The sequence below is a fragment of the Silurus aristotelis genome (assembly GCF_946808225.1).
Source record: "Silurus aristotelis genome assembly, chromosome: 2".
Taxonomy (NCBI): Eukaryota; Metazoa; Chordata; class Actinopteri; order Siluriformes; family Siluridae; genus Silurus; species Silurus aristotelis.
In genome coordinates this window covers 9,769,395-9,788,417 of record NC_139575.1, presented here as the reverse complement: position 1 = coordinate 9,788,417, position 19,023 = coordinate 9,769,395, and the positions used below count along the sequence as shown (strand labels likewise).

Sequence of the window (19,023 nt, the reverse complement as noted above, 5' to 3'; positions counted from 1 at the left end):
AGTAGCAGCATCCAAACATCCCAGTTCACCAAAACACACTATACCCTAAGAAACCTGAACAGAATGAAGTATAATTAGTGAAGGTTCAGCCAATATGAACTTGACCTTAGTGTGATCTAATGTATGTTTAAACTTGTATAATTATATACTCACACCAGAGAGTTAAAACTATTTCCTGCTTTATAATTATAAGCAGTATTCCGCTTCATCAGAAAGAACCGAAACTCCAGTCGAATGAATTAAAACCTCTCTCCGATTTAATCCAGTCCTTCTTGCTATTTTGGATGCTTGGACCGGTTTTCTGTGGCGAATTACTGTAATTAAACCCTAACGTTCGTTTTATCCACATGAACTCGCCACAGCTGCATAAGTTATTAGTATGCTAATGCAGCATGGCTTTCTACTCCAGTTCTGTTCCTTTTAATTTGGCTGACAGCGTGTCGTTTCGGCACGATCAGCCCCGTCTCTACTCCGCACACTGGACTCATTAGGTTTTTGAAGCGGTTAATACAGGCCTTTGGCAACGCGCCCTCCTGCTGGGCGTGTTAAAAAGGTGTTTACTGAGTGTGAAGAGACAAAGAAGTTGTTTCATGTGTGTAAAAGCACATAGTTTATCATTTAACTTGTTTGCCAGTTGTTGCTTGTGTTGTAGAGATGTGGCACAGCATTTGTATACATCCTAAAACACCTGCAGGTTAATGACTCTAATGCCTTCTGTAAAAGGTTGTAAATCCGGCCTGGAATTGTATGTTTTTAAATGGTTCTTCTTTAAAGAATAAAACAGGACACACACTTAAAGAAAGCTAATCAATTACCTGATGCGGCATGATGAAAATCGGAGCTTAAATTTTAAGGGTTGATTATTTTCTATTAATAGATTTCTATTAACTCTGTTTGTTTAGGTGAGAATGCCGTGGTTTCTGAGATTTGTCTCGTTACAGTTGTGGTCATACACTATTGCAGTTCCCTTTCAATAAGAACGATCTAAATTAGAGGTCGACCGATTCATCGGTTTTCAATCGGTACTGATGGTCGATTTCTGGAACTCTCCGCAAAAATCCGTACCGATAGTTTTTCCGGGTTGCGTCTGTTGCTGTAACAGCTGTGAGGGTCCACTGTCATTACGAGAGCGGCCTCTAGAGGGTGAGAGAGAAGATAAAAGATGATCCACCATGTCACCATCAATGAACCTGACTGAAGTGCCACTAGTTTGGTTCCTTTGCCGTATGAAAGAAGTGAACGAAACTGTCTTTTTGACATTTTTCGTGGACAAAGAGATGAAAAAATAAGCTACAGGGCAAAAACCCGAGCCAAACGAAAATCGGCAAATGTGTTATTTTGTGTGGATTTGATGTGATGCCCACAAATGATCTTATATAGAGTCAAGTGTGACTTTTTCATTCCGTTTTGTATTAGTGAACAATGAATGCTTTATGTTTAGCACTACATCTACACTCGGTTTTGGAGAACAGTTTCCAAATCCATACGTTCGCTTGGGACATATTCGTCCGTTTTATCTGTTCTTCGCTTTACCAATTGCACAACACAGTGTCGATTTGTAATGCTGTGGACTAAAATGATAACCAGTGCTTTAATTATGAAGCCGAAATAAAATAAAAAGAAATAAATGATCCATGAAATAAAAAGTAGTTATTTGATGCCTGATGTCCTTTGGAAGAAGACATTAAGTAGTATTTAGCTCTCACATCTTTGCTTGTGTAAAGAGATTGGAATGAAAATAAAAAACAATAGGTTTTTACTGATTACTTCTCGATATCTGAGGTATAATCTGTGTATGTGTGTGTTGGATTCAGGAAAAGATCTACTGTTGCTAACACGGTGATGGTTCTGCTCCTCTTTAAGAAGGTGTTGTGCAGTCAGCGTCTGTCCAGTGGAGTTTGAGGTGGTGGTAGAGCAGCTGGAGACGGCTCTCGAGTGGAACTGCTGTAAAGCTTTTTCTCCTCCATCAGCTCTGATGAGGCTTTTACCATTTACACCAGTGGGAGAGAAGCACAGAAAAAGAAAACTGGACTATTAGTGCTTTTATTCCTGCTAAAATAGGACTCTCGCAGGAGGGGGCACTCGAACCTTCTGGCTTTTTGTTTTGGACCTGAAGGAGTGGTTTAGAAAGTGTTTTTTTTCTCAATTGTAATGGGTTTTACGAGGTCAGTTCAGAGTGGCTTCCTGAGATATGTGTACGAAGTGTGGATGTGCATATATGTAACATTGTGCTGTTTTTTTTGTTTTTTGTTTTTTCCCTTTCAAGTTGTCGGACAAGCAACAGGAAGAGCCTGATAGTGACCTCCAGCACGTCTCCCACTCTCCCCAGACCTCATTCACCACTACATGGACATACCGGTAAAGAAATTACACACTTTTATTCATCACATCCATGTAGATGCTGTATTCACTTTCAGTTTCTAAAAAAAAGCAAGATTTCTTTCTTTCTTTCTTTTTTGCTTTTTTGCTTTCTTTCGTTCAACCTCATTTTTGACTTGATAAGAATAGTATAAATCTGAGTGATTCTTAAATTGTAGCTCTTTCTTTCTTTCTTTCTTTGAAACTCATTTTGACTTGATAAGATTAGTATAATTCTGAGTGATTATTTAATTGTAGATCTTTCTTTCTTTTGATTTTTCTTTCTTTTGATCTTTGAAACTCATTTAGACTTGATAAGATTAGTATAATTCTGAGTGATTATTTAATTGTAGCTCTTTCTTTCTTTTGATTTTTCTTTCTTTTGATCTTTGAAACTTATTTTGACTTGATAAGAATAGTATAATTCTGAGTGATTCTTAAATTGTAGCTCTTATTTCTTTTTCTTTCTTTCTTTCTTTCTTTCTTTCTTTCTTTCTTTCTTTCTTTCTTTCTTTCTTTCTTTCTTTCGATCTTTGAAACTTATTTTGACTTGATAAGATTAGGATAATCAACCATTCTAAATGGATATTAAATTGTAGCTTTTTTTTCTTTTTTTTTTTCCCCCATCTTTCTTTGAAACTCATTTTGCATCAAGACCAGTATAATCAACCACTTTGGGTTATTATTAAACTGAAGCATCTGAAAACACCTGCTCATATCAGGGTTCTCTGTTTTTACATGTGGCTGCATATTAATTGCTGATGCACCGCTGATTTATTCAGCATTCATTAATATTCGATTTTAAATTAAATCTCAAATGATGGAAAGCAAGCAACTAAAAAATAATATTGTAACATGCACAAATGAAGAATATTGTAACAGGCACAGTGAAGCTGTCTATTCTACATGGACACCTGACCACATCCATTCCACATGAAGTCCTGATTTGTTGATATAATAAACTCCACTCTACTGGGAAGATGTTCCACTAGATTTTGGAGTGTGATTGTGGATATTTGAGTTCATTAAGCTACAAGGGTGTTAGTAAATTCAGTACTGATGTAGGGGGTGAGGAGGCCGTGGGTGCAGTCAGCGCTCACATTCACCTCAAAGGTATTCAATAGAGTTGAGGTCAGACGCTCAGGCCCTTAGCAAGGCCCTTAACCCCATAGCTACTCAGATGTATGAATGAGATAAATGTAAGATAAATGTAAATGCTGCTGCTGTGTAAGGCCTGGTGTCTACACTGCAGGTTAACACAGAGATAAGGATGAGCAGCTGTTTCACATAGAGAAGTGCTGACTCAAGTAGTGACTAGATATTCATCATGCTGAGCACTGAGACATCGACAGGATTCATAGAATGCCTTTATCTGTACTTTGTATTAAAATATGCTGACTATCGATTAGAGAGATAAACATCTTGTTTTTTCATTCTGAGCAAATGCCGTTAGATTTGGTAAAAAAAAAAAAAACATTAACATTGTGTGATCTCTATTGTCCAGTGGTGCTACAGATATCTATAGCCAGTAGGTCAAAGAGATACTTCAAGTGAGGGGCACACTCTTTTTTTTACTGTAAATCACAGTGACATTAGCCAATAGTGCACGTCCATAAACTCATACTGCATAGGAAAGCAAATGGGACTAGAGCACAGATATCAAACTACATCAAATCAACCCAAATATAAATATTTCAACTTCCATTTTGAAGCCAGACACGACCAAATCATATATACAAGATGCCTTTTTTTTGGACACGCCAGACTCACTTCCTGCTATGAGGAGAAAAAAAAGTCATCACTGTAAAACAAACACTAAAACACCATTAATGGACTGCAATACACTTAAAAACAAAAGGCAGCTTTTGTACTCCAAGAACATGTGTAGGAATCTTCCAAAATGTATCATCAAAGAAAATACTAGAATACTTACAGAAAATAAAACCGAAAGGACTCCATATAACTACTGAAATCTAGAACATCTCATCATACCCACCTTGATCTTGCCATGGAAATAGTCATCAATGCCGGCATGGTATTAATAAACAACAAGCAAACAAACTCATATAGGAAGAAGTACTTTTTTCTCCAAAATGGCTTTACATGTCTCAGAAGACGCAGCCTCCATCCTTCCTGGCTGATTGGACGGAGGCAGCTGGAGAACTCGACTGAGAATTGGCCAGTACTTTATTAGCATAAATGGAGTACTGTTGTTAAACATATGTTAATCACACCGCTTGCTTTCGATAATGATGTTCTTTAAAAAAGGTTTGCCTGCGTTAGTCTGATCCAACGATACACATAAACAAGATCATTTAATAATTGTAAACATATAATTCCCTTGTTTGGAAAATAAAATGAAAAAGCAAACACGAATCACAATTTTGGCGGAAAGAAGACGACAGTGTTTTGACTAATATGTGCCAATTGGATCATGTTTTGGAGCAGAGAACAAAGAGACACAAACTGACGTTTAATTTTGTGAGTTATAAATATTTAAACAGCATTGATTTTCAGGTAGTTACCCAATAAACATATAGTTACTGTATTCATCTTTATTCACTGTGATCAATAACCCGTAAATGTTTGCCAGATGATTTTATACACACGATCATGTGGATTGTTTACCGGCGATCATTATGCAGAAGTTGCTAAATGGTTTCGTCATTTTCCGAGGTCGAGATCGTCAAAGGTCTTTCCGGTGTCTCGTAATCTTTAATCAAGGTTCTTCCGCGACGACTTGTTGCTCCATCTGCGTTTGTCGGATGTATGTCATGTCTGACTTCTGTCTCCGATTTGCCGAGAATCGTTCTAACTTGCTGTTCGTAAAGAGGTCGCAGACGTGGTCAGAACAGCACCAGTTTAGCAATATTTCTCTCGAAACCTTGTGATTCCGATCTGCTGGAAGAGGTTTTGGGTCTCCAAGTTCAAGTGAAGGGAAATTTCACGCTACTGCATCCAAAGACACCCAGCACAATTGTATGCCTTCACGGAAAAGTCAGGTGTCCCAATACTATTGTCCATATAGTTAATGTTTTTGACCTATTAACCATATATCGGGGGGAGAATAAGGACGATCGATATGACAGCAGAAAGTTATTCATGCGAGGCTCCACTGCTCAGCCAACGAGGTGTAAAAATAATTTTGTCACTTGTAATTAAACAGCCAGTGATTTGAGGTGTAATTTATTACGGTGTTATGAGAACGCTCACAATCTCTGCTCTGTAATGCCAAAAAATGCATTTGTGTTAACGATTCCCGTGACAAGGTGACGATTCGGGTCGTAGCGCTTAATTGTTGCCCGGTTTTTGACCAGCACGGTGTTTTTGCACGCTGATTCTTACACATACGTTAACACCACGGTGTTTAACACACACACACACACACACAGCAGAGAGAGAAGAGAAGGAAGCGATGAACAGAATAGAAAAACAGAAAGGAAAGAATGAGGCGAACTCTATTGAGACACAGAAGTACAGTGAATTGAAAAAAAGGGAAAGAATTAATTAAGGAGGAAACGACGGAGCAGGAAACAGGTGCAGGCGCGAAGCAAATCGAACGAATTTGGCCGCACAGAGCTGAAGTCCGTCCTTACACGGCTGTCAAAGCAGGCAGCGTTACTGCGGGGAGTGTAAAAAGCACACAGAGGATTGGTATTATGCCGGAAGACGTACGCTAGAATTGAAAAAGTCTTTTTTTTTTTCATTGCCTACCCATGCGCTAGTGAGCAGTACTGCACTCCAATCTGTCACAAGCAGGCAGCAGGCTGATTCCTCTCTCAGCATGTTTCCCACACTGCTTCCTGTGCACTGCAGATTGACGTGCATGTCCCCTTTCTTTGTGCATTCATATGCAGTCAATTCCAGAATTATTATAATTAAAGATCTATCCAAAAAATTATGCTTTGTACCACCATGTTAGATCACATTGATTTACAAGCATCGTGTATTGGCTTTATAGTGTCCCAGATTTATGATCAATCACAGCTGGTATACAATCTAACAATAGTAAATGAGAACTACCGTAATTTCCGGACTATTAAGCGCACCCATATATAAGCCACTGAATTTGACAAAGATTTTTATTTTGAACATAAATAAGCCGCACCTGTGTATAAGCCGCTGTCTACACTAAAACTAATGAACTTTACACAGGCTTAAATGAAAGACAGTGTCTGTTACACGGTGTGTATCTAAACAGTAGCCTACCAAGAATGTCATTGTTCACTGTCTTCCTGCTTCCTTTCACAACTATTTCTCTCGAGAGTTTTTCTTTTGGCATCGTCGTGTGTATAAAAATCACCATCGGTGAAGCTTTTCTCCCGATGCCGTGCAGCTCAGAACACAGGTGAAGTGTTTTTTCATGCCCGGTTGTTTTCAGCGTGACGAATGATTCGCATTTCCTGTAGACAGTCCGAGTGAGCAGCAGGTCAAACGTCAGAGGAACCTGAACCATATTTATGATGTGGTGCGGCCCGATTCAGTGGGAGCGCATCTGATTTAATATAAGAAGTTTTATTGGTTCACCTGAACCCGTTCGACAATTTCATTGGTCTGATGTTTTGGTGCTTAGTTTTTTGTGAAACCGGGAAAAATCCATAAATTAGCCGCTTCGTTGTTTTAGCTGCAGGGTTCGAAGCGTGGGAAAAAAGTAGCGGCTTATAGTCCGAAAAATACGGTACTCTTTATATCCAAGCATAAAACCCATATTTTCTTTCCCTTTTTTGTTTGTGTATATAAAAAGCTTTGTGTTTTCCAGTTGCGATAATCATCACTAAGTTTTATATGACACGTGAAACAGTACAGATTCGGTAGACATTTTAGATTTAGTTTCGGGGTGCCATTATTTTCTTTGACAGAAATGTTTGGCTGAAGAGGAAAGGTTAGTCGGTCTCGATCGTTTCAGCGAGGAAAACGGAAAATCAAGGAAGGCCGTGGCTCATAATTAAAGTAACGAACCTTATCCAAACATATTAGTCTTAATGCTGGAGTCATCTTCATTGACCTTGATGTTGAATTAAGGCAGTTGCTGTGTGTACTGAAGAATAATGGTGTTTAATTACCACCCAATGTGAAATGCATTCACTTTGTCTATGGTTGGCCAAGAAGAGAAGAATAACATGCTTCTGTGGTCAGTAGAGGTGTAACGGTACACGTATTCGTATTGAAATTATTCAGTACGGAGTTTTTGGTGTACTGAATGCAATCCTATTTTTTGTATTTTTTTATAAATTTTTTTTTTATTAACATAGTTACAATAAGTGACGGACCGCAAGTTTTTGTCTCTGCCTTGCACTTTCAGCACATTTGTTGTTGTTATTGTATGAAAGAATTCCCATCTAGTTGTATTTCCATGCTTCACCACTAGAGGCAGACATACAGTTTACCAAGCAATGACACGCTACCTATGACATCACAGTGCACCGTCCTCCATCAAGAGTATTGTAATGCACCTTTTCGTTGGTCTGCAAAACCGCCATAAAACATCACAACAACAACAAAGGAGTAGTCATTGTCTAGTGGCCATTCGACATCGTGCAACCTGTCACTCAGCACTGGTCATTTAGCAGTGGCCTTTCAGCAGCTAACAGATCACCTCAAGAATCACCTCATAATTCAATACCCAGTAAAGTTGAGTGTTCTGAATCCCGTACCGTGTTTTGACTAATACGCTGGGGTGAGTACAATCCCGATCAGCGCACACCAGATAGTGAAAATCCTTATATGGTCCTTCGAGCTAGAGAGGAAAGATTGGTCAGATATACTAGATTGGTCAGATATACATTACAGAAAACTTCCTAACAATTATAATTGAACTTAAAAACATGCACAACAATGCCAGTGGTATAAAAAGAAACTAGAGTTACCGCAGTGTCACTGTGGCACCTCGCTCCGTACCGGAAACAAGATTTGTTTTGCGACTGCATAAAAATGCTAAAGAATCCCTAGCTTTAGCTGCTCTTCTTTAGGTTCTTTAGCCTTTAATGTCCAAGGGAAAATCCACATATTGAGGGAGTGAATGAATGAAAATAAGTAGAACAGTTTAGTAAATCATATCTTTAGAGATTTTAATATGTAAAACACACAAAAACAGTTCACATCTGTATTACTTAAATAGGGTCTAACAAATTTTTCATTTAATCAATTTGATTTGTGCCAATTTAATTGATTAATCAGGCGACCCCTAGTGGGAGAAGCCGAAAGATGCTTATTTAATTGAATCAATATAATAAAAAAGTGTATTGAATTATTAAATATTCTATTTAAATGTTGAATGTAAACAGTTGATATTCACGAATATTAACACTAATAATGAAAAAACGAGCAAAAAAACGATTGCTCTGTACTCTACTGTAATTTCTATATATTTGAGAAATGTGGTCAAAATTTCACACAATTGATCTTCCATGTCTCTTTCTAGCAGCTGGTAAAGCGATACGACTCCAAATATGAGTTTTCCTCATTGTAGTCTGCTCTCATACCCTTATGTTGCTTTGTATCACGAGTCATTTCCTCCCTGTACTAATAGTCCCTCTGTGACCCGGTTTGTTTTTAAAATCCCCACGTTGGTGTGAAGGATACACTGTTCTGTGTGCTCCCAGCTGTTCCTGGACACTTCTTGACAAAGAAATATGCATCCATTAATATTTAAGATTTCAGCCTCGGCCGCTCGGCAAATGCATAATTAATGCAGGAGGGTGTGACCTCAGCGTCAGACCCTCAGACGGGTGCCGGCGCACACACCGCTCGGATTGACTGGATTGATTAATGACGCCTGAGGATTAATGCTTTTCCACAGGCTGAAGTCTGGCTTTGAGTTTTTCTTTATAAATCCTGCACAAAAAAAAAAAAAACAGGCACGGGTTCTGGAAGGTTAGAGATTTATAGCCAATTTAGCTCGTCTTTGAGCAGTGTTCTCCAAAGCTTTTTGCCTGGGAGCATAGAACAAATCGATCGCCAGAGAAGCTTTCTGCAACAAATGATGAAAACGCTTTCTTTTTCTCTCCCCTCTCTCTATGTGAGGCCTCCATCAATAGAGAGATTAGTTGTCCCTTATACTTTACCTTGTGATTTCTTTTTAACTGCATGTTCAATTTATGATGGCAGTAGTATTGAGATAAAAAAAAAATAATTCTAAATTTTATTAAAGCCATCATCTTCTTTTTCTTTCTTTTTTTTTTTATTTTTTAAACTGTGTAGGTTGTATATCAGTATAAATGAGCAAAGAAAGCAAAAAAAAAAAAGTCTACTGTAAATCATTGTTGAAATTTGGGGTGAAACCGTACACAAATTCATAGGGCTTTTGGTTGCATAAATCAAAGGAGGTATAAAAAAGAAACTAGAGTTAGCGCAGTGTCACTGTGGCTACAGATTCTCCATATGAAAGTCTGTTGAAATAAGTAGATCAATTAAGTACATCATATTTTTAGGAAATTAAATATTAATTCTTAAGTGCGCACACACACACTCACACACACACTCACACACACACACACACAAATGGGGCCAAACAAATGTTAAATTATACATTTTTTTCTTTTATTTAATCAATTTAATTTGTGCCAATTTACTCACTCAATTTAATCAATATAATAAAGTATTGCATTCATTTGATTAAATGTATTTTTAAAAATGTATTAATTTTATTTTTATTTAATATTTTATTTAAATTAAGCAGATACTTTATTTAAACTGGTTTTAAAAATGTAACCTGGTGTTCACTAATGTTACTAATAAAACGTGTTAATAAAAAACAAGCAATTTTATGCTTTGCATTTCTTCCCCCAAACCGTGAAGTCATGGCTGATTTTCTGTGTGTGTGTCTGTAGGGAGCAGCCCACTGGACAGCCCACGCAATTTCTCCCCCAACACGGCAGCCCACTTCTCCTTCGTGCCCACCCGCAGGTAAGTGACCCACACAGCACCGGATATCTCTGTACACATTCAGAGAAATGACACTTCATCACCTGCCATTCAGAGTTCAGCGGCGGTCTTTGTGTCTCGTCTGCCAGCCGTTAATCAGCCTGTTGTAATTATGTCGTAGCATTTCCCATCTTTCTGTGTAGCTTTAAAGAACGACGAGGCGCAAGTTAATGAGTGAATCTGTTCAGAGCTGCAGACAAGATGATAACGAATTAACTCTGGGAAAGAGGGCAAGACAGAAACGCTGTTCTCATTGAAAGGAAAAAAGAATCGTTTAAACTGCATGCTGTGAACTACAAAAGCACTGTTGTGTCGGTAGAGCGAGAGTGCCACCTAATGGAGAATGATGGAACTCACCTAGAGGGGAAAAATATTTATTCATTTTTATTCCTCTAGCGCTTTTAACAATAGACATTGTCTCAAATGAGCTTTACACAGTTACTTTGTTACTTATAATTGTAAGTTTGTCCTTAACAAGGAGAGCCATTGTTGACTGTGGCGAGGAGCAACACTCTCTAAAAAACTCAAATATAAAGCATTACATTTATACACACACACACACACACACACACACACACACACGCCAGTTAATCCTGTCCTCTTTCCCTCACAGTCACGGGCACAGGGCTGACAGGTACCTTTTCCCATCATTCTACCTGTGTTTTCAGCATCACTCTCACGTGTCATCACCCTTTACTTTATTAAGCCACTAAGTCACGCCATTTACTTACACTACTATTAAACCTGCATTTGTTTTACTTGTGGATGAACTATAAGTTGTAGTTATTATAGACAAATGTAATTGATCTCTGCATGTAGTAGTAGTGAAAGTGTTAACTGGCATCTGTATTCATCTGCTTCATGGTAATATAGAAGAGAAGAATAGCTTTTATTGGTCAGATATACATTACAGCATAGTGAAATTCTTTTCTTCGCATATCCCAGCTTGTCAGCCATGTTACAGCACCCCCTGGAGCACAGAGGGTTAAGGGCCTTGCTCAAGAGCCCGAGAGTGGCAGCTTGGCGATACCGGGGCTTGAACCCCTGACCTTTCCATCAGTAACCCAGAGCCTTAACTGAACTTAGAGAATGGATCACCTGCTACAGGGTTGTTCCAGTATAACTTTAGTCTTGCTGTTGAATTCAAATGTACAGATGCTCATGATTAAAAATATACTTTTTATTTACACATTTTTTTTTTTCAAAGAATAGATGTCCACTGATGAAGCCGATTTTAAGTTGGAGCAAGCTCAGTGTTTGCTTTTTCTCTTTTTCTTCTATGCACATTTAATAAATTGCATTTAAAGATTAATATAAATGAACCCCACGAACCCTGCTTTCAGTTTTTATTTGTTCATTAGGCACCTGGTAGTACTAAAAGTATCAGTTAGTAAATATGTCCCTAGCATATCAAATACTCAAAGATTTTAGCATATGCTGATATTCAGTATACACATGATAACCGTTATGTAGATTTTTGGCCATAGCACTAATGAGTGTAGTGATAAGTCTTGGGAATTGGATCAGATGACACAAAAGACATGGATGAAATGTTATTAGACAGTAAATGACGTTATTGAACCACCCAAGGGATCAGAAACCCATTTCTTCCTGTTGTGTTTCGGTTTATAGTTTGAAAATGGCTTTATTGAATTTTCGTTCATTATTCTTTTTAACGCAAGTTAGCCTCGATCTGAAAATCTCTGCACAGCTTTCAGATTCTAACATGCGCATGTGCGAGTTTTGTGTTCCATCGTGTTCCATGTTAACGTTTCCGTCACTGTCACGCCACTGTTTATGCTGCACGTTATAAAAATGCTTTTGTTTGTGCTAAAATCATGGAACCATAAAACCACTTTTTGTTCGGTTTGGCTTTAAACATCTGCTTTATATTTCTAATGTCTGGTATCTGGTCCAGCTGATTGTTATTGAGTTGTCAAAGACATCAATAAGCTTATGTAGGTAGTGATATTGCACTCGGTTCATCGTTGTTCTTTGAACGTGTTGTAGGACGGATGGCCGGCGTTGGTCTCTTGCCTCACTGCCCTCTTCAGGGTATGGAACCAACACCCCCAGCTCAACAGTCTCAGTGAGTACAGCAGTGTGTGTGTGTGTGTGTGTGTGCGCACTTTTGAAAGTTTTTTTTGTGCCGCACGCCTGTAAATAGCCTTTAGACAAATACATCATAGTTGCATTTGATTTGCCATGTTTTCCCCCTCGTGGTGTATCTCTGAGTGTTTTGGGAAAACCTGCAGCTTTGATGCGGCTTTCCTTAGCCTGATGAAGCACCACCGACTCGTATCGATGCGTCTTCTTCGAAAGCTCTGATTGTTAGACTGCTCAATTCTCAAGCCACATCAGTCTTGCTCAGCCTGCTATCTATCAAGCCCCCCCCCCCTTAACCCATGTGCTTTTCTTTTTTTTCCTTTTTCCTCCTTTAAAGAACAGCTTAACATTTAAACACATGACATGAAGTCAATATGTTTCACATGCTCAAATTAAAACCAATAATAAAAATAAAAAGCAACACAGGAGCCTGTTTTGATGAGATTCCTCAGCATGGGGTATATGATTTTCCCTGTCGCTCTCAGATGACGAGTTTAATTGCTTTGGATGGGATGGACAGCGTGCTATTGGTTTCGGCGCTCAGATGGTCAGGTGGCTTTGCGTTAGGAAAGCGGAGCAGTTAGTTCTCTCACTAAGCTGACCTGTGTCGCATCAAGAGCAGTAGTTCAGCAAGAAGCAGTGACAGATTTCATATCTTCGAGGAATTGCGTGTCAGTCCTTACCCTCTCAGATGTGACCAACGTTGTGCAGTGGGGGAGAACCAGCTCCTGTAGGTGAGACAAAATTGAGTAAAAAATAAATCTCAATCTGCCATATCATTTTTCTATCTAAATTGCCTGGAGATATAAAAGAAAATCCTGTAGACATTTTGCTTGTGTGTGCTGGCTATCCAGCTTTAAGCCGGCTGTATATAAAAGATCTTGTACTGACGATTGGAGACAGATTTCTGTTTACTCCAAATATTGTCAGCAGGGTTTAAGTTTTGGATTCTGTGTTGGCCAGTCCATATGTGTGTACAGTAACACACTCACTGGTTCGGTGCTAGAAAAGGAGGCGAGACAGGCAAAAGTTCACCCCCTCCCCCACTCGCGGACCGCTGGCACAGTGTGAAAATGATGTCTCACAACACATTGCTGAACTTATACCTGACCAACTGAAACAACCCCAGATCATAACACTGCCCCCGCAGGCTGGTACGGGTGGCACTAGGCACAATGGAACAGAGTAAATCTGGACTCATCAGACCACATGACCTTTTTCTATTGCTTTAGAGACCAATTATATGCTGCCTAGAGATTTTATTTTAAGATTAGCCCCACTGATAAATGGTTTTCTCTAAGGCTATACAGCTGTTTAGTTCCAATCCCTTGAGTTGCGTTCGCAGTAAAGTGGAAACGTTCACAATTAAACACAGCTGCAAGTTCTCCTGTACCTTTTCTCAAACTCGACTCCACCAAAGGTTTATTCAAGATTCAAGATCATTTCAGCAACATTTCTGATTTTTTAAATTTTTTTATGCATTGGACAGTTCTTTACTCAGTTAGTCATCGCAGTCTCCTCAAAAGACCCATAATTTGACCCTTCTGAAACAGAGTCGCATCTTTTCCATGACCACAGGATCCGTCTTCCACCACGGCTGTTTCAGAAATGAGAAGCTGCTCCGCTCTAGTCGTTAGTGTTTTAAATAACTTGCCAAATATAAATATAACCCGAGTAATTCCTTTAAGGGGGGAGCTGTCCAAACCTGCCTGGCCCTCTGTGAAAAAGTAATTGCCCCCTAAACATATAACATACAAAATAACTGGTGGTGCCACTCTTCACAGCTCTGTCTTTGCATAGCTAAATCAAGTTTTCATTTATAGATGTTCTTTAGGTAAATAACAATAGGAAAAATAACGTCTATAACACTGACCATATTTGCTGTTTGGAGACAATAAATACTATCACTCAGATGCCAATCCGTTATACTACTAACATGATCTGGCTAGCCTGTTGATTTTTGAAAACAGTCGAAGATGACCGTGGACCTCCCTGTTGCAGGTGAGGTCCAGCATGCCGCATGTTCGGGGTTTATTTTGCCTTTTGAAGAACGCGGTCCATTTTCTTTTCAGGCGCACGTTTGACTATCGCCGCAGCTTGCACCATGCCTTCTGCCTTTGTAATCCCTCCCTCTCTGCTTCTCACAGTCATCATGTTCATCCCAGGAAAAGCTGCACCAGCTGCCCTTCCAGCCCACCGCCGACGAGCTGCATTTCCTCACCAAGCACTTCAGCTCAGAGAGCATCACTGACGAAGAGGGCCGAAGATCGCCAGCCATGCGGCCACGCTCCCGCAGCCTCAGGTATATACACACACACACACAAACACACACACACACACACACACACACACACACACACACACACACACACACACTTCTATAGTCTGTTTTATATCTCAGAGGCACCTAAAGGCCAAACACTTGAGCTTTGAATCATCTCACACTTGTTAAAGTTCCCTCTTTGTTTTTTTACCCGTTCATTCTTTCTCCTTCTATTCTTTCTTTCTAAACCATTTTCAGTTGTCACTTCTCCTTCTTTTCGGTCGAAGATGATTTATTCAGAAAAAAAAAACGCGGCCGTCCCCGCTGCTCTACCTACATTCCCCCAGCGGGGGTTCTGTGGATCAAGATCCATAAATATTAAATGAGCTCACTAGACTGGCTATTAACAAATTTTATCCATTACATCTTTCCAGAGCTCTCAGTCATCAGAAAAAAAACTCTCCTGCTTAATTAGAGGCAAGGAAATGAAGCAATCATATGCTAATTTTACGACGTTTCTCTGCCGAACGAATCGGTACAGTGGTGCACATCGGCCCGTGTTTCTCCTATAGTTGAGATTTTCACTCAGTCACACACACGTGCGCACACAGTTATTCACTTGCAATAATGAGCTCAACATAGATGTCATCATCCATCACGGATATGTCAGGCCTGTTTTTTAGGAACTAGTTTCCCTGCCGGAATTTTGCCGGAGTGGTGAAAAGATAGCTGTCAGATTCCCAGTTTGTCTCGAGCGTAGCCTTTTTTTTCAATGAATTACTTTGTCAAATCTGATTTTAAATGAAACAGAAAATATCTGCAATGTGATTATTTTTTTTTTTTCTAGAATGCACAGTGTATATTTTATCTAAAACTATAGGAATAAGGTGTAAACTGTTTTGTAAATGATCAGAAAAGAATGATCAGCTCGGACACAAAGCATTTATATTTTAAATTGGGGAGCCGAAATGGTGCCTGTGGTCAATTCTCCTTTTCATTATACTCTAAATTACACCTGTGAGCTATCGGTGCCTGTGTGGGGAATCGTGTGTGTCTCGTTTTTTTTTTTTTTTTAGCACTACGCTGACAGAAAATGACTATTACTTGTTCATTGTTCATTTTTTTCTTTCCGTGGTGATGTAGGTCTGTCTTTCTCTATATAATATAATTTGCTGTATTACGACTACAAATGAGCCCAACAGCCAATCAGCTTTCCTTTTTTAGCTCAAATCTTTGTTGGATTGTACCACAGAGGGCTATGGGGAAGTGCAAGTTTAGCGATACTTGGCTTGTATAAAAAAAGATTCTAGGGCTCGATTAAAGCCGCTTGTGTGTGTGTTTTCTAAGTCTTGATATACTGTAGGTCTTTAATTTAATGGTATTTAAAAAAAAGTCTTAAATTTGACTTTGTGAAACCTGCAGAAACCCTGTGTAATGTGTGTATGCCGACACCTGGATAGTTTTTCCAGTCAGTAACTGAATGAACACAGTGCACAGCTGAGATGTGCTCTGATTGGCCGGTCATTCTTACTTCTAAGCTCATCAGACTACTGAGATATTAGAGATTCTAAATCTTTGAAGCAAAACATTTTTTTTTAATTGTTCAAAAATTTGAAAAAATACGTATGTTTGTGTGATGTTCCTGGGCTTGTCTCGGGCATTATGAAAGGACACACAAACAGACACACACAATGCTTTTTGTTTTCGGTGCTCCCAGAAGCACCTGGTGGTCTGTTGAGAATTTGTCACCCTTTAAACCAGTCATTACTATGACAACTAGCAGTACACACTTTCCATTTAACTGTATATAATTAAGGTGTTTCTCACACACTCACTCTCTGGCTTTCACTCTCTTCTCTCTGTTTCTCTAAAACACACAATGCCTCCACAGGTCTGCTCTATATATAAATATAAATAATAAGCTTTTTAGATTGTTATAATGAGAATAGATTTCAGGTTATTGTGTATTATTGTGTAATTTTTTTTCTTTGATTCTAAAGAAATAAAATCATTGCTAATTATTATTTGTCTAAATAGGGGGGGGCACTGTTCAATCAAAGCAGCCACACTGTTCCTTTTGACTCTCTGAGATGTATTTAATAAAGGCAAAAATCACTCGGAGGCTTTCTTTTATAAGACACGCACACGCTGTCAGGAGCTGAAAAATACACTCGCTATGATTGTTAATGCGGCATCCTCGGGCTATCAATCACCGTGTCGGGTCTAACCTTTTCTTAGTGCCCCGGTTGGATTGCAGCTCTCTTATTGAGATATTTTTCATAGAGACATTCCTGACGTTAGGACACACCTGTTGGTGGTTATTGCGCTGGTGCGCCGAGAAACAGCACCCTTGAGGTTGACCTAATGTGCCAGTTTCGGTGTGTTCTCATTCAATTAGGCTTTCTAATAGACCGGCCAAGCTGTCGATGGATGACTAACAGCATGACCTCATCCACATAGTCACATGACCACCTTCTCCCCGCTCACTAGTGTGACTCACTGCATAAACACTCACAATCTGCACACACATCTGTACACTTAGAGTTGTAGAAATGTCTTTGTTTTTAGGATCAGGATACAGAACTGCATATTTAGTGCTTATTCTTTCTCATGATCAGTACGATTTTAAACTGTGCTTTTTTTTTTTTTTTTTTTTTCGTCTTTTTTTTTGTCCCCCTCCAAGCCCTGGGCGCTCTCCCATATCCTTCGACCACGAGATCGTCATGATGAACCATGTTTACAAAGAGCGTTTTCCGAAGGTGAGCCACATCTGCACAATGACGGTGTAGTATAAATCTATCACAAAATCCAAATATCCGTACAGCCTAATTTAAATGGAATACCAACGCATACTCATATTGGAATTAAACCAGTGTTTCTGCAATTAATAAGGATTCAGTATCAACACAACAGATATATACCAGAGTTTTGTGCATCACGGACCAGTTTCCTGCAAGACGACTTTTTTCGTTGTATCGTCACGTGCAATACCGTTCATATTATATTACTATTGTACATATTATTTGATTTCATTATTGATTCCATTACATATACAGGGTGGAATTCCCTTTGTGCTGCATTCACACTCATTATTCTTATAAAGGTTTTACATTCAAACCTAATTGCGCTTATAATACTCTACTTATAATAATGGCAATGGGTTCGAAACGGGGTTTGCACCAGCCCGTTTAAACTACTGCCAGCTCTTCAGGGTCGCCAACTCCTAGTTCCTAAATTTCCCGTTTCCCTGCGCCACGCTGTATAATAAAAATGCAAATAATTTATTCATATACAGAAAAAAACGGATTTCATGCAATTTAACCATTGTTATTAATAGACATTATATAACATGTGTTAATTATATAATATTATTACGTTATATTATATTTGATTTATAAATATATAGACAAAAGTGCAACTGAAACAAGTGCAGGAATTTTGCAAGGCAGGAATGTTTTTTCTTTTTTTTTGTTTTTTTTATTAAATTTACTGTGAAAGGCAGAAAAAATTGATCTGGAAAAAATAAAATCTTTCCGTGTGGCTCGGTCCCAAATGATCGTGAATGTAAATGGATAATTATTATTGCACACACCAAAAGATACAAATGTAATCGCTATAGTTTAGAAGATAAAGTTACAAGCGGTACCTAGTACAGGCCACATCATTCCTATCTAAATACCTGTCTACCTTCAGTAGTAAGTAATCTGAGTGTTTCTCCTATTTCCACAGGCCACGGCTCAGATGGAGGTGCGTCTGGCCGAGTTCCTGTCCTCCTCAGCTCCAGAGAAGGTCATGCAACTGGCTGACGGTATCCTGAGCTTCATCCATCACCAGGTGATCGAGCTGTCTCGAGACTGCCTGGAGAAATCACGCGAGGGCCTCATTACCTCTCGCTACTTCTATGAGCTGCAGGAGAACCTGGAGAAACTGCTGCAGGATGTGAGTATCGATGGATCTGAGGCATTGTTTTACTTATCGTACACTATATGGTCAAAAGTATTGGGACACCCGACTTTTCCTTGAACTAGAAGACCCAAACCTGTTCCCAAACCAGTATGACAATGCAAGCTCCATGAAGATATGGTTTGAAGTGGAAGGTCTCCTCCTGTAGAGCTCTGACCTCAACCCTCCTGAACACCTTTTGGCTGAAGTGGAACGCTGACTGCACTCCTTATCCTTCATCAGTACCTGAATTTACAAACACCCTCTGTGGCTGAATGAGCACTAATCTCCACAAGCACACTCCAAAATCTAGTGTAACATCTTCCCAGAAGAGTGGACATTCCCATAACAGCAAATGTGGAATGTGATGTTCAAAAAGCACATATGGATCTTACGGTCGGGTGTCCACAAACGTTTGTCCACATAATGTA

At 39.1% G+C, this 19,023-nt stretch overlaps 1 protein-coding gene across 9 annotated transcripts in view; it reads left to right on the top strand.

The window, feature by feature from the left end:
* mast2 (microtubule associated serine/threonine kinase 2) overlaps window positions 1–19,023 on the top strand; it is a 149,038-nt gene that overhangs the window by 111,575 nt on the left and 18,440 nt on the right. For 6 of the 9 annotated variants that reach the window (XM_083565455.1, XM_083565456.1, XM_083565463.1 and 3 more), the window contains 7 exons: window positions 2,267–2,358; window positions 10,188–10,263; window positions 10,895–10,915; window positions 12,292–12,370; window positions 14,535–14,689; window positions 17,334–17,409; window positions 18,380–18,589. In XM_083565455.1, the coding sequence (XP_083421581.1) occupies window positions 2,267–2,358; window positions 10,188–10,263; window positions 10,895–10,915; window positions 12,292–12,370; window positions 14,535–14,689; window positions 17,334–17,409; window positions 18,380–18,589 (709 nt within the window). The remainder of the gene's footprint in view (window positions 1–2,266; window positions 2,359–10,187; window positions 10,264–10,894; window positions 10,916–12,291; window positions 12,371–14,534; window positions 14,690–17,333; window positions 17,410–18,379; window positions 18,590–19,023) is intronic. The other 3 variants (XM_083565458.1, XM_083565462.1, XM_083565459.1) reach the window with 1 other exon arrangement.